The sequence below is a fragment of the Hippocampus guttulatus genome, chromosome 12 (assembly GCF_054856545.1).
Source record: "Hippocampus guttulatus isolate MCC_2025c chromosome 12, RoL_Hgut_1.0, whole genome shotgun sequence".
Lineage (NCBI taxonomy): Eukaryota > Metazoa > Chordata > Actinopteri > Syngnathiformes > Syngnathidae > Hippocampus > Hippocampus guttulatus.
The window spans coordinates 11,466,368-11,491,880 of NC_141272.1; the positions used below are offsets into that span (position 1 = coordinate 11,466,368).

The 25,513-nt window shown below is 42.3% G+C and overlaps 2 protein-coding genes and 1 long non-coding RNA gene across 5 annotated transcripts; 2 read left to right on the forward strand and 1 right to left on the reverse strand.

Annotated features, from left to right (window-relative positions):
* Positions 1 to 424: 424 nt before the first annotated feature.
* Positions 425 to 18,555, forward strand: col26a1 (collagen, type XXVI, alpha 1). The gene is made up of 14 exons (XM_086125577.1): positions 425 to 981; positions 1,960 to 2,082; positions 2,229 to 2,332; positions 9,408 to 9,469; positions 9,554 to 9,656; positions 10,809 to 10,907; positions 10,983 to 11,117; positions 14,255 to 14,314; positions 14,406 to 14,458; positions 14,535 to 14,597; positions 14,950 to 14,985; positions 15,063 to 15,107; positions 15,929 to 16,013; positions 16,577 to 18,555. The coding sequence occupies exons 1-14, from the start codon at positions 611 to 613 to the stop codon at positions 16,651 to 16,653; spliced, it is 1,416 nt and encodes a 471-aa protein (XP_085981703.1). The 5' UTR covers positions 425 to 610; the 3' UTR covers positions 16,654 to 18,555.
* A 777-nt stretch (positions 18,556 to 19,332) lies between these two features.
* LOC147197407 (uncharacterized) lies at positions 19,333 to 21,407 on the forward strand. The gene is made up of 4 exons (XR_015102565.1): positions 19,333 to 19,453; positions 20,574 to 20,620; positions 20,834 to 20,958; positions 21,091 to 21,407. It is a non-coding gene; the product is annotated as an uncharacterized LOC147197407 (long non-coding RNA).
* A 345-nt stretch (positions 21,408 to 21,752) lies between these two features.
* LOC147197408 (alpha-(1,3)-fucosyltransferase 4-like) lies at positions 21,753 to 24,375 on the reverse strand. 3 transcript variants are annotated; one of them, XM_086126405.1, is made up of 2 exons: positions 22,201 to 24,375; positions 21,753 to 22,104 (listed from the first exon to the last, which is right to left on the reverse strand). In XM_086126405.1, the coding sequence occupies exon 1, from the start codon at positions 24,163 to 24,165 to the stop codon at positions 23,074 to 23,076; it is 1,092 nt and encodes a 363-aa protein (XP_085982531.1). In that variant the 5' UTR covers positions 24,166 to 24,375; the 3' UTR covers positions 21,753 to 22,104; positions 22,201 to 23,073. The 3 variants fall into 3 exon arrangements, with proteins under 3 accessions (XP_085982531.1, XP_085982530.1, XP_085982532.1); XM_086126404.1 differs by having other exon boundaries at positions 21,753 to 22,130; XM_086126406.1 differs by having other exon boundaries at positions 22,181 to 24,375.
* Positions 24,376 to 25,513: the final 1,138 nt, after the last annotated feature.

Genomic DNA, 25,513 nt, shown 5'->3' on the forward strand with positions numbered 1-25,513 from the left:
GTTCCTGTAATTAGACGCTGACTTAGTAGTGGCTTTTACCCACTGGGTGTTTTATCAAATAATTTATTAATGCATCTTTCGGCTTTATAGACGTGGAATTGGTCCCTTTTTTCTCACGTCATTCCCCAAAATGAGAAGTGGTTTTGATTCCCACATTCATTTCTAATAAGGTTCCTGTAATTAGATGTTTACTCACACATTGGGTGTTTTTTTCCCCCTTCAAATTAATTGACCCAACTTTATGAGCTTATAGGGGTGGAGTGTGTGCCTTTTGTGTCATATTAGTCTCGGAAAGGACAAGAAATGATTGTGGTTCCCATGTTTATTTCTAATGAGGTTCCTGTAATTAGACCGTGACTTAGTAAGGGCTATTATGCACTGGGTTCAGCCCTTGACTTGCATCCAATGCGCATTGGATATTTGACTCCGCACAACTCGTCAGAAAGCCGCATTGTACAACAGTATATAGGAAGAGGCTGTGACAGCACCACTTCATTTCAAGCCGGCGTGACAACCACGTTGAAGATTACTTTTTAATTCACTCGGGCGTCTTGTCATCCGCAGCATTTACATCAGGGATACAGTACACTTAGAAAAGATCCGAACCAAAATGGCTTCGGTATTTTTGTATACATTTTGCACATGGACCTGTTTATTCGGGTTATCCCTAGGAACGGGTTTTGTTTATCGTCTCCCAGGTATTACCGTAGAGCGGCAGCGCGTCGTACCGGTACAGGAGCTACAGCGGCCACGCGTCGTACCGGTACAGGAACTACAGCGGCCGCGCGTCGTACCGGTACAGGAACTACAGCGGCCGCGTGTCGTACCGGTACAGGAACTACAACGGCCGCGCGTCGTACCGGTACAGGAACTACAGCGGCCGCGCGTCGTACCGGTACAGGCGCTACAGCGGCAGCACGTCGTACCCGCACAGGAGCTAAGTGGCCCTATTGGGCCGCCTGCTAGCGGATCCCAACTCAGGTGAGCATACCTGCACTTCTAGTAATGCTCATATTTGCATCCTTTTGGACACCAGTGGTGGCAATTCTACTGCAGATAACGCTGAGCAGTAAATGTAGAACGACTACGAATCCCAGAATGCACTGCGATGGCTGGATGCGCTGCCACACTTCAATATTAAGGGTGACACGGGGCCACTCGATATACTTATTAATAGTTCGGTGAATTGCTACATCCGAAAGACTTTGAAATGTTTTTGTGATTTCTCCATTTTTTGAGTAGTTTATTAATTAGTTGATCTCAAGAACCGAATTTGGTAAACATGAAGACACATACATTATTATATTTTTAAGTGCACAAAATTGTCCCTGAAGAACAAATTACATCACGGACAGTGTTCAGAAAATATAATACAAATACGTTACACAATTTCTCCCTTCACATCTCTGAAAAGTGATGACAGTTAATTTGAGAACTGTTATTTCCGAAAGGTGTGTATCAAACTGGCAGCCCTTCACATTAATCAGTGCCCAAGAGGTGGCTCTCACTTTCAGAAAGGTTGGTGATCCCTACACTAGACCAATTTGCTGCTGCTAAAATTAAGGACGATATGTGTTTAGGAAATACAGTACAAAAATAGAACAATATTTTTCCTCTTTGGAAAAAGAAGGCAAAGTGCAAAGAGTCTCTGTCTCCATCTCAGAATATCCACATTCTAACCAGATACCTTTTTTTGTAGCTACCCATTTCTTCCTAGACCATTGTGGCATGTTTTTATGGTTGATCAAAAATGGTTTTTCCATCCCACCGTGTCAGAAGATGTGCAGTGTTCAACTGCTTGGTGTGTGGCGAAGAGTCTCCAACTACTGTATACATTTTTTGCGATGGTCCACTTCAGTTGCATTCAGCCTCATCAGTGCTAAATGATGCACAACTAATTCAAACTACACACTGAATTGAGTATTGTACACACATCTTCTCTGTCATTTTGTACCATAGAAACTGGTGTCAGTATACTGTTTCCAAGACGGTGTCCTGTCAGGTGCACAATGGGAGCCAAGCCACCGTGCAAAGGGTGCTTCAAACCTGCCACTGGCCTGCAACTTGTTCCAATGTTGTCAGGTACTACAGCCCTGTGCTTCTCTCACATTTTTCCTTTCTTTTCTTTTGTGTGTGTGTGTGTGTGTGTGTGTGTGTTGGACACATTTTTTAGTTATGTCCTTTTAAATATGTTCGTTATATATTTGTTTTTTGTTTTTTTTAATCAGCTACAGGACCGTCCTCAGACCAGCTTTCATGGTTTCCTACAAGCAGGTGACTGCATTGGAATGGAGGTGTTGCCCTGGGTTCTCTGGCAAGGATTGTCGTAAAGGTGAGATAATTCTTACTTTGTTCTCCCGGCTTGAAGAAAAATACAATGCAGAAAGAACACGGTGTGTGTTTCAGAGTGTCTGAAGACTACATCCGACTTTTTGGCAGCAATGGCAATTTCTGAGCTTTATTTAATGTCTGCTGGTGTGTAGCTGGCTAATTGCCCTAAGAAAGCACACATTAGCTAATGGAATCAAGAGAAACGTTCGTACAAAGCCATTTGAAGCGATTATTTATGTTGGGCTGGACATTATTTCACACAAAGATGAACACGTGGTTAGTTCCACTCTTGCTGTGGGTTTGGCCTCCAAGAATGTCCTTGAATTTGGAATTTTAGAAGCACCTCGATGTTACATGTGAGTAAAATGAACCCTGAGATATTAGGAGATAGGCATATGCCTGAGTTGTTCTATCCAAAGTATTCCATAGAGGCTTGTAGATCATTTCTAAGGACAAGCAGACCAAGATGGTGGTTCCCAATTGTGAGGCCAGAGGACTGTAGCAATTATCGCAGTGTCACATTACTCCACCTTTGAGGAAAGCGAAAGCTTTAAATCTGGAATGGCTTCCCTGGCCAATTGCTGACCTCCAGACTCAGAAGGAACAATGCAATTTCCTTTCTGCTTTTCACGCACTGTATCTAACTTCCTCTGTCCTGTAGATAACCTTCCCTCCCCTTGTTATGGTAAAGCAATAAAACTGATGCCTATCCCACATGTGCTTCTCCAGACTGCATCTTCGGCAATGTGAGGATATGAGTGATGGTTCTATTACATTGCCACTTGTGCTCACATATAAGTCAGATGGTAACCTTTCACCTGCTAAAGCTCAGCTGTTCACGCTCTCATGTGGCTGATGAATGATGTTCCTCTTCGTGCTCCTTCTTTATTTTTCCATTTCTTTCAACGGCTTCTCTTTGGGTTCTTCCACCGCCTGATGACGGCGTTCCTTTTGTTCCTCCTTCAGTCTGCATCCATTCGAGTTAAGCTGGTTAAGGTCCCCCAAAAGATTCTTGGAAAAGTCTAGGAGTATGATAAGAGCCATATGTGTCCATTAAATGTTATCTCTAACTGGGAACTGTGCTTGTTAATATGTGAAGGAATTGTTTGCCGATTCCAACCCCCTTCGGAAAACTGCGGCTTCCAAGTTTGGAAGTTGTTGGTCAGTTTTCCTTTTATATGAGGATTTTTGAATTCGTCCAACCTTTCATCGTATGTGAAATTTTAATGAAATCCATATGGACGTATAAGATATGAGAAGTCCATTTTACTGCTAGAGCATTCCCCAGAAACTAGAATGTTGTGGTCAGTTGTGGTCATGGGAGCGAGCATAATTTATCTGTCCCTCAACAAGTTCGTTAACAGGGGGATAGTGCCGGTCAAAGGTGCGGAAACCTTTGGCAGCAGCAGCCAGCAAGTTTACACTTTATGACAAAATATGCAAGTCTATCCTCAATTACAAAGTACAATAAAAGCCAAGTGAAAGAGAAATTGGGACAGTGTTGTGTCCTACGCAACGCTTTGTTATTGAGCACAAAATGCGACAGTCTGGCTCATTGAAGAGAAACGTGCAGGAATTCAAGTAATTCGTTTTTTTTCTATTACGGTCACCCAAAACATATCTTTACATGAAAACCAGTCTGTGGCGTAAAAAAAAAAAAATCAATTTGCGTCCTTTTCCATTCTTACATCCTTATGATCTTGTGAAATGTCATCAGTCGCAACCGATTTCCTGTTCCACTTGTCAGCTAGCTTAAACCAAGGATGCACCGTTTGGCTTGGCTAGGAACATTTCCCAAGATGCATTTCGTGCTGCTGCCACGGAAATACATCAGAGTCCAGGGGGAAGTTAAAAGTACGCAGACGTTCCAAATGACGAGATCTTTCGTATGATCTTACGAAGACCATACTTGGCAGGTTCACCAGACCATACTCTGTGTTCTTCATAGTGAGAAACAACCACAATCTAACATTGGACACTGCTCCGCAATCTCCATTTTGTTGCAGCGGCTTGTCTTCTTGCTGCTTTCAGTCTCGCCTTGGATGAAACGAGTCTCCATAAACAAGAAACCAATAGTTGTGACCCTCTTATTGTTGTTTGTCTCATTTTGGCTGATGTTTTTAATACTATGTGTTTTTTTGTTTCTCGCTCTACGAATTAGAAGTAAAAAAATAGACCCGCCCAAACCCAGCTGAGGTTGTGTAGATGAAAGCAGAAGTTGTGACTTACGTTTTAGTTAAAATGTGCATTTATGACGTGAAAGTTGTGACTTGTGTATGATTCTTCCCTCTCGTGTCCCCCACCCTTTCAGTTGACACGGTAAAATCAATCGAACCACAATAAGCTCGCCTTTAATTCCATTCTGTAAGCGCTGCGGAACCACGCAAGATTGTGTCATGAAAAGATGATGAGTGCACGTCTGCACCACCAGACTCATCCGCCTCCTCCTGCGGTTGAAGGCTTGTAAGCCTGGCTGGCGGGCAGTGCTAGATGATGAGATGATTGGCATCAGGGTTAATTTGTCATTGCATCACGTCTAGCTAACTGTTTGTGAAGTCTCCTTTTATTGAAATTGTGTGTGACCTGTCAAGTGGTATCATGGCGGTGATGCCGAATGGTGCCAACGTGGTCTTCCGGGCATCTTGGTTTTCATAAATATCACTTTCAACTCTGTCACATTGTGGCAAAAAAATGGGTGTGGAACCAAAAGAGCTTGTGACAGCGTGATTTGTGTTTGTCTGTCAGGATGTGTGTAGGTGTCTTTCTGCCTCGGTGTATGTGTGTATTCATACCAGCTGTTTTTGATGCCAAGCAGTCATTGACCACTCGCTGGTTGGGGCCACTTTGGGATGCAGCCGGTCTTCTTGGAGATTGTCTGCGGGTCTTGGATCTATATTCGGGTCTGACGGAGCAAATATTGAAGCCTCAACACTTGGGCTGTGGTGTACTTTGTGAAATATCCAGTTCTGTCCCTTTTCACTGCACGTTGCAATGTAGTGGCACAGATGATTCATCCAATCAGTGAACATTTTTGGTATTTCAAGAGTCTCCAGTCTCATTTACTCTCTGAGTATGGTCCTACTATTTCCCCTCAGTAGCTTATCATCGAACACTATTATTGATCTGCCTTATGACTCCCAGCACTGTGCTCAGATTCATAGTTTTATTGTATTGTATCTATTTACATTTCTGATGGGACGACTGCCCCCCTTTTGTGTTAGTCCTGTGCAAATTGTTCTCGATAGCTTTTTTTTGGTGTGTATTTGGCTTCTCACTAAACACAACACAACTGTAATTCATATCCGATGAGTTGAGTAGTGTCCAAGAAAAATAGCACTGCCTTCTGTTGCTTTGGTGCCATTATGGATCCAAGCAGGACCCTACAACTGTGGTCTTATTGTAAACATCAGCGCAACACAAGGGAAGTTTGGTGAGACATAATGAAATTCCAATCCAAGAAATAAAAGTCCCTTCAGAAAACATACTGCCCCCCCCCCCCCCCCACTGTCTCAGATATACGCTAGGTTGACTTACCGTTTATTTTATTTCTCATGTTCTGCTGCCGTGTATGTTTTTATTGTATAATGACATATGACTGGCTGATTCTTGGCTCTGGACAAGACAAGTTAGCCCATTAGCACCAAAGAAAGAAGCTGAAGATACCCGGAGAACAGAAATCAATCATACTGTATGTGAGGCAGAGACGCTAGTTTCTCTTTTGATAGATAACTAGGCTGACATTGAAACATAACAGACACTACGGTAGCTTTTTTACACAGGTAGGAATATTTTATCTACCTGTGCCTTTGACCCATAACTCAAACATTGCTACATATTTGTGTGTTTGACAGTCAAGTAACGAGATGCATGACAACGTCAGCAATAGTGTCTTGTGTGACGTATAAAATACTTGGCGGACAGAGACAGAAGAAGCATTTTACAATGGCCTAACTTATCACCCCTTAAACATTAGTGGTACCTTGAGATTCGAGCCATCATCCCGGTGTTTTGGGGGGGGGGGGTTGTGTTGCTTTGCAATATATAACCATTTAAGCGACAGATATTTGAACACAAACATTGCTGCAACACATGTAGATAGCCAATACAATGGTACTCAGTCATATATTCTTTATCCTCGGTAAAGAATGACTAATATTCATGTCACACTGAGGAACTGAGACTGTCTATGTACAGCAGGGGTGGCCAACCCGCGGCTCGAGAGCCGCATGCGGCTCTTTGGCTGGTTCAATGTGACTCCCGGGCTTTCACACGACAATCCCGTTACTTCATTGACATAGAGGGCAACCAATCAGATGACTGAATCACTGCTCATGCAGACAATGGCGCTAAGTGCTAAGCTAGTCAGTGAATTACCTCTGTTTTTAAGGCAGGGGTTCCCAATGCGTCGATCGCAATTGACCAAGAGCAATGTGTGTGGCTCTTTGCAGTAACACGGTAAAAAAATTGGCTCCTAGTCTCTGACTGGTTGGCCACCCCTGATGTACAGCTTGTACATCTGTCTGTCTTATACTGCCACCAGGTGGCCAAAAGGAGTGGCAGGATGGGCATTCAATGAATATAGTGTGAAGACAACTGCTTTTTCAAAATTCGGTTCAAAATATATTATGATTACGATAAATGTTTTTTTCCCTAAAATAGTGATTTTCTCAATATGCACGCCAAGTCACAATTGACAAAATCAAGGGTTGACGATTGCTAACTCTCTCAAGCTCGTGCTGCCAATTCACCGAATTTCGATCGCAGCAGAGCATCTGTGCAGCCAGTCAGTGCAGTCACAACAAACAGCCTCCATGGGGTTGTCCCTTGCCTCTGCCAGTCTTCAGTGTTTGGGTTGATGAATCCTTTGGAATGCGAGCCATTTGAGCTGTTCATTGTCACTTTCGCTTGTGGCCGCGCTCCAAAGGAGAGATTCAAGAAGTCGAAACGAGGAATTGAGAAACCACACCCCTGAGCATTCAGCACACCACAGGACTGGATTAACATGCGTGGAGACCCATAGACGCTGGGGTACAAGGCGTCCTGTTTCAGCGAAGCAGTAACCTCAGCAGCCACTGTTAGCATCCTGTACGCTGCGGTTGGAGACGCCAAGTTAGGCAGAGCACAGCCGTTGGGGTCATTTTCGTTGTTGCGTTATTTATGAGGGCCAGTTGTTTCTCGTTCCTGCTTTCTCGGCTATGACCACAATGTGGGTGGGTCCCATCTTCGGGACTGACAGTTGACATTCCAGACTTGAGCCTAGGTCCAAAGAAAGGCTCCTATTTGGAAGAAATGTAACGTTTTCTTGTGGATCGTTACTGTTACTTCCTCATATTGCTGTTCGTCAATTCTTAAGGCGCTTTCAGTCAATAAAAATTTAAATAATGTGGGGAAAAGAAAGGGATTTTTTTTTTTAAGCATTGCAGTGGTATTTTAAAGGGTCATACGAAAATCAACAGTACATTTTCGGCTGCCTTTTCAGTCCATCCATACTCTTCTTGCAAACAAAGGAATATCCATCCATCCATCCATTTTCCGAACCGCTTGATCCTCACTAGGGTCGCGGGGGGTGCTGGAGCCTATCCCAGCTGTCTTCGGGCAGTAGGCGGGGGACACCCTGAATCGGTTGCCAGCCAAATCTTTAACCTTTTATTGAAAAAAAAAGTATTAAATCTAAAACATATATCGAGAAAAATAGACAAATGCAGTAGTCCCCCATTTATCTTGGATGTTATGTTCCAGAACCCCCGTTTTAAAGCTTTATGCACAATACCAATATTAGTATTATTTTTGTCCACATGTGGTCACCATCCTCGCATTCTACACTGTAGTATATGTGACTTTTGATTGTGTGTGGCCTTAAAATGCTAGGCTTGTTGAGTGACTTGTGATTCGGCGAATGAGAGCGTAGAGTTGTCCGGAGGGTTAAGTGGTTAACCCGTTAGCATGTTTGCATGTTGAGTGACTGGCCGTCAGTTGTGGCTGTGCATCCAGTGCATGGCAAGTGCTTGTTACTTTTTGTTCGATAAGGCGCTTGAACATGCACAGGCAACTGGGTCAATCCATGATCACCTGTGGAGGGCTTGCAATTCATTCCAACGAGTTATTAGGCTGTATTAAATTAGCCAATGATGATTGCTTGCCGTAGACATGCAGTTATGTAAGCTAGTTTTGCTTTGCAGGTCAACAGATAGCATTTGAACTTTTTTTTTTAAAGCGTAAAATGAGCCAAATTTTACACATTGGTCAACACACTCTTTCCTCTTGGCTTGTGCTTATGATGTGAAACGGCAGTAACATTCGTCGGCGTGGAAAAGCAATCCATGCAAAATCCCGTAAATGTGAATATTTTCCTGTGACGCTGATATTTTAAGAAATACCAAAAAAATGTACAACTAAACTTAAGAAGCGTTACATGTACCCCAATAATTGTACTTAAATGTAAAGTGCTGTATTTTGATTTACGCTCATTGATGCCATTAATGTCCTGTGCTGTATATCTGAGGCTTTTCCCATGACGATGAAGCAATGTCTTAATGATGACTCACTCTCACACAAACCAATAACATCCATTTATGTTTAATTCATGTCCCGACAGTTGCACCCCACAGTATATTCGAAGAAACATCGCCACACTTATTCCTGAAGCCTTTGCCAGGAAAGAACACCTCATTTGTTTGAACCGTCCGTGCCTTTCAAAATATGTTTTTGTTTGCCTTGTGCCCGTGCAAAAATATCAGCGAGTGTGTGGATGCGGTTTTATGTGCTACACACAGTGAACGGTTTTAGTTTTTTGGCGGGCAGACTGAAAACACGCCAAGTCAGTGGACAAGCAGGTGTGGACACTGAGTGCGAGGGACATTGAATGAAATAATGTTTATCCCGCGAGTGAGTGACATGATTTTAGAAGGAATTCTTAATAAGCTCGCGGGTCAGGGCCGAAAACCGTCATTGTTCATGTGTGTCTTGGCTGGACTTCCCAAAACCACTGGTGCCTCCAGGAGGGGGTAAGGAATGGGAATAAACGTGAAATTGTTTAATCCAACGTCTCTTTTCTTTTTTCTTTTTTTGTCTTGCAGAGTGCATGAACTGTACCTCGTACACGGACATGAGCGTCAGAATCAACAGCATCGAGTCACAGGTAAGCGGCCAGCCAACCGGACATTGAGTTTGTGAGCGCACATGAGACTGATCGTCTCTTCTTTTTCTGCTCCTTCCGTGATAGCTCAAGCTGTTAGAAGAAATGCGTTTGCCATCACCAACTGTCACCAGACCACCACGGGGATCAGTTGACAATGAGGTGGATGCACCTCTACCAAGCCCGCCATGTATGTCAAGTCATCATTCAGTCTTACTTTTTAAAACAATTAAATATATGAACTAGGCATGGGTGTTGAAATTGGTTTTATTGGTACAATTGAGTTCATCCCTATGGATGTTTTTTTTTTTTTTTTTTTTTTTTGCTGCTTCTGTAGTCCAAAGTGTGCTCTCTCTGGCGTGGACTGCTTGCATTACCAGTGAATTGTGCTGAGTAATTATAATTGATTAATTGAGTTTTGGGGCCAGGTTGATTTTATTTTATGTATTTATTATTATTGAAATTTTACAAAGGTTTACTCAGTGTTTTTCCTGACCCTCTGGTCAAAAAATGATAAGGCAATTATTATCTATTTGTCAAATTTTCAAATTTCGGGGTCAGGCTGATGGGGAAAAAAGTTCTTAGCTTCTAATCTATACTTTTGTGCACTGTTCGGCATGAGTGGGAACAGACAGGCAGTAGTTTACAAATGCAGTCACTGTTGAGAATTTTCCAACTCTTGTTGGGATTACCTTTCAGAAGAACAAGAAGTAGGGGTGGGCCATTAGGATTGATTAATCGAGTTTTTGTGTCGGGACAATTTTTGTGCAAATTCTTTTAAAAAAGGGGGGGAAAAAAATCCAAACTATAAATACTTCTTTTCTCAGTGTCTTCTTGAGTTCAAAAGGCATCCTTGCTTAAATCAACAACATGACCAAACAGAAAGGTGCCAGTGTTGCGGCTTATTTTGAATAATGTCATATGTAGAGAAAAAAAATCGATTAAAAGTGGAAATCAACATTTTTGTGGGGGGAAAAAAGATCAACCATATTATCCAGCTCTTGGAATCTGTTTCAACATGATTTTCCTCATGGTAAATACGTAACTTGAATGAATACATCCTAAAACCTGTATGAACCTTTTAAGAGCACCTAGTGGTATTTTATCAATATTGTTGGAATTGTGGAAAGATGTGCACTGTATTTTGTATTAGTATGTAAACTAATCATAGCAATAACAGCAATGTGTATATGTCATTGATACCTAATGATGACTTGATAGTGTATTGCTCAGATTGTACTTGACCATAAGTCAAAATAGACCCAAAAAGCCAAAGAAAACACACTTCTCAGCAAAAGGTTGCCCACCTGGCATACTGTTAACAGATACATCCGTTAAACAGCTACATGTGCTTGCGAGGGACTACCAGGGCCCATCGGACCACCAGGAAAAAACGGATCTCGGGGTCCACCGGGAAAAACAGGTCTCCCCGGCGTCATCGGTAAGACCTCGTCCAAATTTGTTGTCTTTTTGGGTAGGACGATCATCTGTTTAACTGCTTATTGTCGGTGTTCAGGCCCAAAGGGGGACAAAGGTCTACCTGGTGAGGGGGGTCCCCCCGGTCCGCCAGGCCCACCTGGTCCTGCGGCTCCTCCTTCCAAGCCTTCTCTCATACACGTGGGAGGGGATGTGTTTCAAGTGGACGATCAAGGTGAGAAGATCACGTTATAGTGTACAATGCTCAACCCTTCCTGCTGTTCATTCATTCATACTCTGAGGCGGAAAAAAATAAAAGCGGATGAATGGAAAAAGAGTTTACAAGAGGAAACGACGAGAGCAGCGGTCTCTTTAAGTAGTCGAACGAGCAATGTGTCTTACGCATTTAGCGAAGCACCCCTATACTTGGGAAACGCTGGCGCCCGTCGAGTTTAATTGTTCCCGTGTGCTTAGTTGACGTAGCCGCGCCGCACTTTACAGCAGTCTGACTGAAGACCACCAACAACAACGGGAATGAAGGCCAAGTTTAAAATCACAAGAGGTGCGACAGATGCAAATGTGAATAGTGCTGAATGTTTACGCTAACAATGTTATTATTGGAGGTGTGTCTTTCTCTTTAATTATTACTATGGCCTGAACAGTGAGGATGGACACCTGTCAACAGCATTACCACGTCGCAATAAATTCCAATTCTCGGTTGGTTATCATCACGGTTACCCTGATAGATATCACAGGTACCCTTCTTTGGGGGTTTTCCGCTAAAGAGACAGAAAAAAAAGTGTTTTGTGACTTTAGAGGCATCATAGTAAGACTTTTTACACTAATATAATGGTAATTTTTTATGTTCTCCACATTATCACATTATGTATACAGCGAATGTTTTTTCATAATGTACCAATGTTTCCAATTATAATCCTTACAATATCTTTTAATTCATAAAGGGGCACAGCATGGTGGAACCGTGGTTAGCACGTCTGCCCTAGATTTTGAAGATCAGGATTCGGACTCTGTGTCATATTATGGCTTCCTTTCGCATTCCAAAAATAAGGTTTGGTTGATTTAAAACTACAAATTGTCCATACTAAGTTACTGTATGTCAATGTTGGTCATGATGGTGGTAAGTGGCAGGCGACGATTTTTTGTTTAGGTGCTACTTGGTGTCAAACGTTTGAGAATTACTGAAAATGGGGAAATCCTAAAAAGTTGGATTGTGACTCTCGCCACTAGAAGGCAGCAGACATCCATGTGTCAAGCTCCTCTGGTGGACTTGCTCTGATTAAGCTGTGTCTGCTCCTTTGAGCCCACAACTGTGTCTGCGGGTCTGGAACAATGCAGATTTGGGTCTGTGGGACCATGTTCGCTTCAGGGGGAATCAAGCGGCTGTAAATCGGCCCTAATTTGTTAGCTGTCAGCACAACACTGTGCGTTTCGGGGAACACGACGTGGCCCACGGCCAGCGAGGGAGGAGATTGCCTGCCACTCATGGTAAGATTCTTGGCGAGGCCTCCAGGTTGGAGCAGAGTGGAACATAAAAGAATGACTTCCAGAAGAAAATCTGCTTCTTTTTTTCTCCGTGGACTGTAGCCATCATGTAACACCACAATCTCGACATGGAGCAAGCTGAGCATACGGTTAAGTGAATAGGAAGTGGGAATGTGACTGTGCCTGTGCTTTTTTATTTTTTTATTTTTTAAGATTTCTTTAACACTTTATATTCTGAGAACGAGGCGCTGCTACCCAATCCAATTCTCATATGTTTTCTGTGAAAACACACCATGTCCGAGTGTCTAATAGGCCGTTAAATGAGCGCTGGCTTGGATTATCCTGCTGCTGCTGTCAGTCAGTGTCACAGTGGGAATAATAATCATCTCAATGGTGACTCTTATCATCTCAAATCCTCTGTTATCCTAATTAAAGTTTTGGCTTTCTGGAGAACCCACTGCCCGTGGGCCGTACATTACCCACAAAGAGCTTTTGACTCAACCCGTAAAAACAAAATGAAGCCTCAGAGGACCTCTTAGCAAAAGGCCAAAAACGTACAACCCACAAATGATTATAATTTATAATAATAATAAGACCATGACAAAACTTTGGCTGGCATGCATCTGTTGAAGTCCTGTGTTTTCCTTTCGTCCTGTCAAATTTGTTTTCAATAATTAGTCATGTACAAAAATAAAAGTGAATAAAACAGCCTACGCTTGGGTGGGGTAGGAAAAGGAAACTATTGGACTGTCGCGAATGTTCTGTTTTTGTCACTCATCTGCGCAGTTGGTTCCCCGACATAATTATATGGTGATCCGGGGTTGGGATTTTTCATCTCCCCTGGGGTGTAATGTGAGACACCTGGATTGTGTGCACGAGTAGACCTGCTATGCAAGTCTTAAAACTACAAAGGGACACACATACACGGTAAAATACAAAACAAAACAAAAAAAGTGTACTGACAACAAATGTTCCCTGCATATTAAACCATGTGATAGCACAATGGTAAAAGAACACGTGTCGTTCAACTAACTACCCTGAGGGTTTTCTGCACACAACCACAAAACCTTTATTAACTTTTCACATTTTAATATTCCTAACTAACCACCACGCAAACGGAACTCCACCTGATAAGCACTAACACGTGTCCTTGATGGATGATTAACTTTCCTCCTAGAATTGCCACATTTCATTTTGTCCTTCTCTTATTCTTGTCCAAAAATAATTTGCAGGTGTGTGTTTCTTGGTGAAAATGTACTGCATACAGTGGGTATCAAAAGTCTACCCACCCCTCGCCAAATGCCAGGTTTTTTGTGAGATAAAAATAATGAGCCCCAGATATGTCCATCATTTCAAAACCTTGATTGAGACCGATAACCCGTCCAATCCAATTGGGAAAATTAGTCAATATTTTTGAGAGGGGAAGTAATAAAAAGCTGAGATAATGAATAAAGTGTGCCTCTTACAACTGGGGCTGTGGCTGCATCCAGAATTAACTAATGACACAATTCGAAGTGCCTCTGATTAACGCTAAATAAGTTGTAAGGGTGTGTAGACTTTTTATTTCCACTGTATGTATTTTAAGGGTCCCGAACATGACCCCCTCCAAAAACATATCCAGTAGCTTCTCCTGACCAGTTTCGCCCTTGACATGAAATTGCGTCTATCATGACAGCATGCAGGAAACTGCCCGAAATTGAACAGGAAGTCGGCCATTTTGGTTCGAAATGGTCATTTTGTGTGCTTTGACCAGCTTCTACTCGAGAACTCTCGTTTTGAGGATCGCTACTACAAATGTCGTGACGAGGGTCCATTCATTGCTACTTTTTGTATAGAGCTTGCATTTGTGCTTGTTGTCTTTCTGTCCAGATGGGGAGTACATCAGTCTAACTGGCCCCCCAGGTCCACCCGGACCACCTGGCCCTCAAGGTACAAATGTCATCCAGGACCCACAACATTAGAATTACTTTGGTACTAATCCACACAAATATCAATAATCATGGACACTAACTGCATGTAGGTCCGTTGGGTCCGAGGGGCCCCGCTGGGATTCCAGGCATACCTGGACAGAATGTGAGTACCTTTCACTGAATATTGATCAGTAAATGAGGAAGTCCTCATTAATATGCATCCTTGTCTTTGACACAAGGGCAAGGACGGCGACCCCGGCGATCCTGGGATTCCTGGACCGAGAGGTGACCCAGGGCAAACGGTGAAGCTGATTCATTCATTCAAATGTTTGTTTTAGGATCCCTTATGCGGCTGAACAAATTGATTAGATATTGTTTCTTCGTAAATGCTCCGTGATGTCATGTGATCCGAAAGGTGAAGCAGCTTTTCTTCAAAGGCTCGCTCCAGTCCGTGACTAATTCCACCCCCCACCCCCTCCCGGGCCCCTCTTTGTCCAAGGCCACTCCGCTCCCCTCTCTTGTGGGCCTCTAGCTTTAAAGCTGATCCCAGTGCAGTGATTTAAGACCGGAGGTCTGCTGAAGACCAGGACGAGTGTATAAGAACACGGGTGCTAAAATATCTGCTCTCTTTTTCTTTATTTCTCCATCCTCCAGGGTCCTCCTGGAGAAACAGGCGAGCCGGGCCAAGCTGTGAGTATACACTTTCAACGTTATATGAAGCAAAAACAATAAAGATATGACAAGATGATTGTGTCGTTCTTTTACAGGGACGACCGGGGCTCAAAGGAGAGCCAGGTGAAAGCTTCAATGACGTAAGAAGCATTTGCTACTCTGCTTACATTTACAACTGTACATCCAGTGTATTTACACTTTGGACAAAATAGTAGAGTAACGACTCTAAAATAGTCATCATTTTACCAGAATGAAATTTTAATATTTTATGGATAAAAAAAAAAAAAAAAATCAAGGACAGATTTAGACATTAGTTGTCCTAGAACATTATGAATCACATCATACAATGTACATCATAAAATGTACAATCACACGTGTACAAGAAAAGTTAGTATTTTAAAAGTTGCAATACACTAAATTAAAATTATTGTATTATTTAGAACAGGGGTTTCAAACTCATTTTTGTCATGGGCCACATTTTAGTTACTGTTTCCCTAAAAAAGTCAATGATAACAATTTATTCAACTGTTGTTTAAGTGACTGTAATGAGGGGTTTGGTTGCAAGAAAATGATTACAATATGTCTTATTTATTACCTATGACAATTTTAAATTTTGGTAGAGATTTTTGCAAGCATCGTGGAAGTTAGCATGTTTGATTTGCTTTCGCGGGCCACATAAAATGACATGCAGGGCCAGATCTGGCCCCCGGGCCTTGAGTTTGACACTTTGATTTAAAACTTGAATATATTACATGACAAAGATGATAAAAAGACGATGTGACATTGCAAAAATTAATCTACAAGAATACTGGAATTATTTTTCTTAATTTAAAAAAAAGTACCGGTACCGCTAGTATTTTTACAACAATTAAGTCCTACTGTTGCAAGAATAAATGCACAATATGAGAAAAGACTTGTGTGGAACACACTCCCCTGTTAATTTTGACATTCTGAATTCAAGCCGGACGCGATCCCTCAACTCAGGGAGGCTTTGAAGATCCTGGCCGAGCGGGTCCTGATCCTGGAGCACATGATCGGCATACACGGTGAGCTCGAAGTCAACAACTCACAATTTATTTTTCCTACATTTAGCAGAAAATTGACATTCAAGAGTCAACTGGTATTTGCGTAATGGAATGTGAACACGCGTTTATTTCAATAAACGAAAACCAGGATCCAAGAAAGAAAAAAAGAAAGCGGGAGGTCCCACAAACAGCTGAATTTGTAAATGCCGAACCGCAAACATGCTGGAGTCCATTTTACATGAAAATGCATTGTACTTAAATTTCAAATACAGCTGAACTATATGTAATGTATTGCACTGGATGAAAAAAACAAAAACAAAACGGAGGCCAATGTAACATGATTGACAGTTTTTTTAAATTCAGTAATTCTTTCACACACCACCAGAGGGACCCTGCACAACGTAAACTCTTTGTGCAGGCTCTTAATTCTATATTTGATTTATTTAATGTACCGGTAGTTGTTGTTATTATGTTGGTATTTAGTATGTGCTTTTATTATGCCTTTTTAAAATGGGTTATTTGACTGTCTCTTATTGTAATATCAAAGCATCCGATGTGACTGAGGCATCCTTGTCTCCGCACAGGAATCCCAGAGGGATCTGGTTATGGCGTGGTTAAGGACCCCCAGTCCTCTACACTGAGTAAAACTAAACGCCGCTAAACTGGTCCCAAACCCACACCGGCAGGGATACAACAACCATCTCCTGTTTAAGGCAATCACAGTGTATATTTTTGGCTGGATGTTTCATTTTATTTTCTCCTCACACTTTTATTGCCTTTTTATCGCCATAAATATCTGAGTGAGTTCAATATAATACTTCATAGTTCCTTTTTTGGCACGGCTGCAGCAGGATTTCAGTCTACACATGTGTAGTAGCAGCGCTTACATTGTGTCAGACGGTGAAATATAAGCCCATAAAGTGTTATGAGGGTCTTGGCTTCTTTCTTTCCACAGATAAAAGACGGCCTAGTAAACACATCAGTTTCGCTGGCTTGCGCTGGCAAAGTTCCCCAGGCTGCGATAGGAGAGTTTCCTGAGAGCCGGGGCCCAAAAACGTACTGTTTAGTGTCGAACATTCTCTCGCAGCATCCTAGCCATTCATCTTGTGCCGGCTTGTCAAACATATTTCTTCTTCTTTTTTTTTTTTTTTAAACTTTCTTCTCTGCATCGTTAAGGCCGAGGTAAGACATGAGAGGCTGCCAGCAGCGTCTGCTTAAAATGACAAGTTTGCTTTTTGGAGTCTACATCTGGAGAACGCACATCTGGGAAGTAATTTTTTTTCCCCAACTTCTTTTCTTCTTTTACAACCTGACAGCATTACATCTTCGTAAACGCCTCAGAGACCGGCCGCATTGCTATTTCAAGTCCCTCACATAATAGACTTAGATGACATGCTATGTACAGTTAAAAGACCAATATGTGTTCACATGTGAGTTATATTTTCAGTTAAAGTGCATTTTTATTCTCTGACCATGTGGAAATGACACAGGAAAGTGGGGACATCGTGTAAAGTGGAATCCTATTTCTGTTTCACATTGTGACAAAAAATATCCAAAATGATTTGAATTCTTTCTCAATGCATTCCAATATGCAGTCTTTTGGAGTTCATTGAAATACACTAGGTCAGTGGTTCTGAAACTTTTCACAACAAGTATCAGCACAAAAAATACGAAGCTTACCAAGCAGCACCATTGAAAGCAAATATTACGAAACAGCATAGTTAAATATTATTGTAAGCCACTTGTGTTTAAGCCATAGTTTGAACATCAACTCTGTGCTTAAATATAAGAAAACAAAACAAACTGTAGTTTAGTAATTATTCTCTTAAAATGTATCGCACATAATAGTTGAACGTTTCTATAAAAATTCATGTTTAAAACCAAACCATTTTGAAATATTAAACATCAACGAGTAATACAGAAAATTGAAATGTAGGGTAACTCAACTGACGCAAATCTGATGATTCTTTTGTGTACCACTAGAGGAAGTCTGTCTCCGACCCCAATATCGCTGACACACTTTTCCCACTTGCCGTGTCATTTCATTTCAAGACATGTCAAAGGCAACAAGAATCGCAAACTCAAAATGTGGCCAAATTTGGACTCATTTTGGGCTTAGATGTATGTACTTGAACTTTATTTGACAATAACATGTGGGACAATTATGACAAATAAACACTCTGCTTCAGTGATGAGATGTTTGTGTAAAGGCCACAGGACACTACATTAGGTACGCTTGTGATCTATCCTTTTTAAAAAAAATTTTTTTAGCAATGACGACTGCTATTTCAAAGATCAAACATGGTCAATATTTCCGCATTTTTAATGGATGTAATTTAATGGATGTTTTAATGTATCTTATTGTTTGACAATTTGTTGCACCTCTCACCGAGTTACCGGTAATTGAACTTACCAAAATATTTGAAACACCCACTGCATTTCTAAACCACTGCAATATATGCGCACAATAATACATGTTAAATTAATATATCAGTCACTGAATTTAAGCCAATAAAGTGTCCAGTGTATGGAATGTACCCTGTACACTAAATGGGTTGTCATTTTTCTGTTTACATCTTTCCATAAAAAAAAAAAAAAATCTTACTCTGACTTGAGTTTTTTTTTCTTGACTCTTCTAACCGGGCTGGTGATTGATTCGTCAAGTCTGGCTCCATCTTGAAATTTTCTTTCAGATTTAATTTTGTCCTCAACATGTGGATCTCTGATGATCACAGAGAATAAACACCCTCCTACCTCAAATAGACGGCTGCCTCATCCTATCAGGGGGAAAAAAAAAGATTAGTAGCTGCTAACTGAAGGAAGGAGCAAAGGAAGCCCACTGTGGACGGTACCCTTGAGCAGAACCAGATGCGGCAGTTCAAAGAGGTTCAATACAGTTTGTGTGGTGTTGAGAGTATATCAGGTATGACTGGCTGTCTCTCTCCATTTGTGGAGCTGCAACATCTTGCAGGCCTCCACGTTCATGGAACACATTTTGGGTCCACTGTTTGTTTTTCTAATTCATTCACCTGAATAGTTGTTACTGTTTGTTTATCTTTGAAAATGAATGCAGAATGTTTACTAATATCATAAGACAGGTGAGACAACCCCCCCAAAACGATTGCACTTCTTTATCTTCTTTATCTTACCGAAACGGGATACACAAAACTTGAAAAAAAAACGTTGACAAACCCACGTTTGAAATGTGAGAGTCCCCATGGTGAGGAAAAGAAATGTGCATGTGGTGAGGCGACCAACAGAACACGTGTAACAATTCCTGTCGTAGTACCAACCTTGACCTCTGAGAGGCAGCGTGGCACCACAGCGCATCCAGACTACTGGAAGATACAAAGAAGAAGAAGAATTAGCTCCATCGTAAAAAGATTTGGGTTACAAAAGCAGCTCAAATACAGTAATTATTTGTGAAAAGTCGGTAGAACTACTCGAGTGTTGAGTAACTGGTAAGTTCTGATTTATTTATTTTCAAAGTAGCGCATGTACATGAAATAAAAAAAAAACGAAACACAAATTCAAATACTGTCCAACAATATCGCTTTAAAACCATAGTGCTTTTTTTTCATCTAAAATAACCCAAACTAAGGCAAATTCTACCTCAGCAAAAATGACCCTAAACCAACGTATTTGTTATCACGTGAAATTGCGCAATCGGCTCACCATGCTGATTGTGTTTATATACAGTACTGTATACCTGTATATATTCCTACAGCTGGGATAGGCTCCAGCACCCCCCGCGACCCTAGTGAGGATCAAGCGGTTCGGAAAATGAATGAATGAATAAATATATATTCCTTTAACAAAAGTGAGTTTTGCCAATTTACATTTTAATCTTCATTGCTCTGCACACATTGAGGAATGTTTTTTTTGGGGGGGGGGGGCAGATGCTGATGATGCATGACGGATGCCGTTTTTATCGTAGTCCATTCATCCAGTTTTCTGTAACCAATCTTGAAGGTAGATATACATTTCTGCCATGTTTCACATAAATGGGTCATGTTAACATGTGACTACCTGGCTCCATTCGATTGCTGAAACCGAAACCCAACAAGACAAAAGTCTCGCCAGCAAACCAAAATAACTCCCCAGCAAAAATAAATACCCGAAGATAAAAACACAAATAGCAAGCGCAATGTAGCTCAATGTAACTGCGTAAAATGAACAGGTTTAACATTGTTGGGCCCAACTGATTGGAGAGGGGCACATGGGGGAAATCACTCAATCACTCGCTGACTTTGACTTTGCAATGGACACAACACAAATTGTTCACATTTTTCCAGAATGTCAGCATCGCCCTCCATAAATAGTCTAACTTTCCTTTTCTTTGATTGTGCATTACAAATATTATTAGTAAGACAACAAGGCTTCCTTACATATTGCTATGAAGTGACCTAGATCAGATGAATCTCAGCATATTTGACCCAGAAGGAGTGAGAGTGCGAGTGTGACTTGTCTCCACACTGATGCACAGACACTAGCAGGTATGACTGGTTGTGTGTGTGTGTATGTGTTCTCATCTCCTCTGTCGCTAAACTGCAGTCCATTTCAATTCCTCTTCTCCTGCAGGATTGAATATTACCTTGTCGGCAGCTGACAACTTTCGAGGGGCTGAGGTGAGTCGTTGCCAAGCAACAAGGTGAAAGATTGAATTTATCAATATGAGATTCAGAGGTGGGGGGGAAATACTGTTAAAGAGGGTGACGGTGTGCTGAGATGAATACTTGATTCTAAAGCATTTTCAGTAGATTTAAATCCATGCCTCCTTTCACCCCCCACCCTCCACCCTTTTTTTTTGACTAACCGTGCTGTTCATATGACCCCCACAGGCTGGAGACCCTCTAATCTCATTTGTACGGCAACAGATGTTTCTCCTAAAAACATCCGCCGACTGGGGAGTTTAAAGTGGGACCGGCAGATGAAAGCATCCCATCGGCAGACATATTGACTTGCGGTACGCTTATGGAGCACTCCCACGTAAACATGTCCGCTCTAACGGCTCACGGGTGGAATAACACAGTGGTGCCTTGAGATATGAGTGACTCAACTTACAAGTCGTTTGCATGATTTTTTTTTTTTTTTTTAGGGCAAAAATTTAGGGCAAACGAGCGCTGTACGAGCAGTGAATTCAACTTACTTCATATCAAGTTTGGAAGAAAATGAACAATTCTTCAAAAAGAGGCTTTCTGCTGGTTACTTTCTTTATCCTCTGCAGAAAATGACTTTGGGAGGGGGGGGCTGATGCCTATTCCGATATTTGGCAGAATAAAATTTTGATGATTGATGAATCACCGGATTAATTCTAAATATATAAACAATAAAATTTTGGGGGCCATTACAGCTTACAACAACAAAAATATGAATAACATAAGCAAAACATTTGACTGTTTTACAATACTTTGTCCTTGCGTATTTATTGAACTTCAAAACACAGTAAAATCAAATGATTTTGGGTATTATTTTTTTGTTATTGAAATTTTGTTTGTTTGCATTGTTTGAATGTCATTTTTTGTCCTATGTTGTGATGGGTTAATGTAAAAAATAAAATGTTTTTTAAAAAGTGGCTGATTTTTAAAGAGCTGACATCAGCTGATTAAATTGTCTGGCCAATTTATCGATTGGACTCTAAATATTACTGCGGTCACCACTCACAGTAGTTTTGAAAGTCTTCTTCGTTTATGACTTCATGACAGTCCTGTACTGCCTCCCGGTGGTGAAAAAGTTGCGATGAATGAATCATAATGCACAACCATTTGTAATTATTTTTATTCCATTTAATTGTGTTCTTATTTTATGAAGAAATATAGAGTGATATTTTCCTAATTAAAACAAGGTACAACTTTTTTTGGTCAGTTTTTGGGAGGAGGCTGGAATGAATTAATGGCATTCCCATTCAATTCAACATGGAATCATGATCCAAACATGGCCACCGCAACAGGAGTTTTCATATTCTTGTCCATGCGTGCCAAAAGCAAGTAAGTCCCATGCATAGGCACAAAGGCGACAAATAAAAGCGTGCCGCGCAGCAATCTGACGGTTGGTTTCCCATGACTGTGTCTCGCCAGCCCATGGACCTTCCACTCTGTCTCGCTGATGGCTCCTGTGTGATTAGGATCATCCATCTTACTGTCAAAGGCAACAAAAAAGGGCAAGAAAGGGGGAAATCGCACACATACACATCGTCACACGCGCTCACCGTCCCTGGCGTCCAGAAAACAAGCGAACGCGGCGTGCGAGCAGAGGTAAACAACAGGCCGCTTCGATTGGCTTTGTATCGGGAACGGGCGTGGGCGTGCATCTTTCGGGGTCGTCCGCGGCTGCCCATTATACTGCATGATCAGTCGCTGGAGTGTACATGGGGGCAGGAGGGGTGGGGCGACATGTCTGATCTTGCAGCTGATCAAAAGGCACCAGAGACTTGCTCCCTTGTGGCCGGGCAAGCAGGGTCTCATATCAACATGTCTCTGTTCAGTAGACAGGAAAAACAAGAAGAAAGGGAAGGGGAACGGGGTGGGGGTTTGATTGGTGGGGGGTTGGGAGACGTATGGGCAAAAAGCACAGATGAAAGGATAGCGAGGGAGGCCCGACGACAGTATACAGGATGACAATAATACATAACTGCCCTTGTATGTTTGTTGTCTCTGATGAGCCTTATTAAGACATCTGTGTTAATAACCTGCATGACAGGAAATTGTTGTTCGCCTTTAAACATTGTGTGTAATGTAATCACCACATTTCCTCAAATAGTGAGTGGCCTTGGGTGTTTATTTACTCAACTACAAATGAGGGTGGGTATACATAAGGGCTGCTGATCAAGGTTCCAGGTATTACTAATAATGGACTGCATTAGTTCAAATTCACATCGACTGTAATTTATTTGTAAGGGTAAAGTTCCAAGATGAGTTTGAAATTATGTTGACGTGTTGTGAATTCAGTTTGTGGTACAATTATAGTTTACAATTAGAACTGTGTCAATTACTGGTAGTTTTTCCAAATTGGCTGCAGGGCTCTATCCCAGTCCCCTGAAAGTAGCGGGGGTTTTGTTTAATGTTTGCTGGCAGTCCACTCCTCAGGACTCAAACCATCGAGTCAAGTCACGGACCACGTGGGTGCGTCCCATGTTCTTCCTTAGTGCCCTGCAGGCGGTGCAGTAGTGTTCTCCCCAGAAGGCGGGCTGGCGCAGTCCAAAGCCCGTTCTCCAGCGCAGGTGCCCCAGCAACCGTGCCGGGTCCCGCCTAAGCGCCAGCAGGTACAGAGCCAGAGCTTTGACCGAGGGGAAGTCATCCACGTGGATGAAGGCCTCGGGCGGCAGGAAGCGCTCGTAATTCTTCCGGGCAGGACCCAGGACCACGGGCACGGCTCCGGCCAGCACAGCGTTCCACAGCTTCTCTGTGATGTAATCTGTATGTTGCGAGTTCTCCAGGGCTAAATAGAAGTGGTAGTGCTTTACCAGACGCACCACGCTTCCGAGGCCTTCCGGAAGGCTGTGTCCAGCTCGGCCAAACACGTCCACCTGGATGTACTGGCTGAGCTGGTAGTAGAAGGCCACGCGGGCCTGCGAATCCACCCAGTTGCTCACCACCCATGCGACCAATCCAGGACGAGAAGTTCTCGAAGGTTCTGAGAGCGGCTGCCCGCCGCCATGCTTGTGGACCAGGTAGCCGTACGGGAGGAAGATGTCAGAGTCGGCGCGGTAGCTCATGGTGAGGTTGAAGCGGCCCTCCAGTCGCCACAGGTCTGGCGTGTGCGAGGGCGACTCATAGTTCAGCCATATCCACTTCTGCCCCGACGGCCGGCCCACTTCCGGCGGCAGCTCGGCGGTTCCCGCAGCAACATCGCGGTGGTGCACGAGCACGCCGTCGGCGCGCGCGTACTCGAACCTGTCGTCAGTCAGCACGCAGCCGTCAACGCCGTAGCGTGCCAAACAATCCGGAAGTGGCCGCTTCCGCCCGAACGGATGAGTCCAAATCAAGAGCGTCACCTCGGGAGCTGTCGTTGCCGGCTCTAGCGCGAGCGGCTCCGGTAAGTGGGGCAAAGAAAATCCCAGGAGGACGAGGAAGACGGCAGCCACTAGGCCCGCGGTAAGGAAGTGGCAATCACATTTGCACGAATCGGTGCGCCTCTTGGAGCATGCGCGGGTCCGTCGAGCCCAAACTCCCATAGGTGCCCTTCACCCCCGATCACCAGCGCACCTTGGAGTCTTCATGGCAGCCTTAAGCCTTGAAAAGCTTTAATCCGGCTCGCATTGGTCCAATCGAGACGCCGACACTTGGACGTGGCAGGGTGCTGGCGGGTTCCTGGTGCCTGTCAATGAGCCTTCTGTGACGTCCACACGGCCTCCCTGGCACTTGGAAACTGAGTAAACATCTCCACGGCAGCTCAGGAAATAAGTAACTTTTTATGACACGTTTATCAGGTACACTTAGATTGTACCTTTGAGTTTAAGCAAAGGTTCAGTGTACAGGAGGGACCCCCCCCCCCCACTGTGCCCGAATTTTTTAATCCATTAAACGGGATTACTATTATTTTTAGCCCAATTTCTACAATGGCATTCATAAATGAAACCCTTATTTGACCCCTATTTGAGATTTTGACGTCAGCTTTATTTTGTTGATTTAACACACAAAATGATTGCATGAAAGAGGTTAAAATATTGTGTTATTTATGTATGGATCTATCTTTGAAAGTAGGGATTTCCCAAATTCATCAGGTTCACAATTGTTGAGTAAAAGAATCCGTTTTGAAAAGGTTGGCGAGTACGTCAATCCCTCTCATCTGACATTGCTTAATTGTTTCTTAGTTATTTTTTTCCATCACTAAACAATACCAAATAAATAACAATAATTGGTTTATGAACAGTAATCAGGAAAAAAATTGCAATACACTATAATGCAAAAACATGTTCGCCATTTTTTGATTAATCGGTGGAATAATTAGTAGAATGAGCAATTCCAAAAATAATCAAGAGTGACAGTCTTAGAATTAATAGTTTCATGGCATTATGTGGTTTTATCTGACTGCCCAATCAGATGCACTGTGAAATGTGCACCGCCAGCCAGTCGAACACCACTAGAACTAACACTAAATCACTAAAAATGTCATTACAATTAATTAGATTAGAGCACATTGAGCCTGCTTATTTTGCTGCATTACAAAAAAATAGTAAATATAAATGTCACTTCCTTAAGAAATTCTAACATTCAATCCACATATCACAATACCACATCTTTTTCCAATACTGTATTTGGGCAGCCCTAATGTTGAAATTGAGCACAAAAATAAAGATCCCCCGAATAGAGATATTATCATTACCCTCATAATAAATGTTCAGATTCACAGCAATCATTGCAAATCTGGAATCAACAGATTCAAAGTTATGTATGTGTAGTCCATATGTCTGATATAAAACGTGCATATTTTACTAATGTCTTTATAAACATTGAATGTTTCATAAACATGTAGCATTATATATTTACATTTTAAAACATCATACATTCACATGTTTATGT

What these genes read in the sequence shown, in the direction of transcription:
- col26a1 (XM_086125577.1), top strand. Translation starts at nt 611, where the DNA reads ATGGCTTCGGTATTTTTGTATACATTTTGCACATGGACCTGTTTATTC. An exon ending in GTTTCAAGTGGACGATCAAG is followed by an intron (nt 11,118 to 14,254) that starts GTGAGAAGATCA and finishes CTTTCTGTCCAG; the next exon opens with ATGGGGAGTACATCAGTCTA. An exon ending in CAGGCGAGCCGGGCCAAGCT is followed by an intron (nt 14,986 to 15,062) that starts GTGAGTATACAC and finishes GTTCTTTTACAG; the next exon opens with GGACGACCGGGGCTCAAAGG.
- LOC147197408 (XM_086126405.1), bottom strand. Translation starts at nt 24,165, where the DNA reads ATGGGAGTTTGGGCTCGACGGACCCGCGCATGCTCCAAGAGGCGCACC.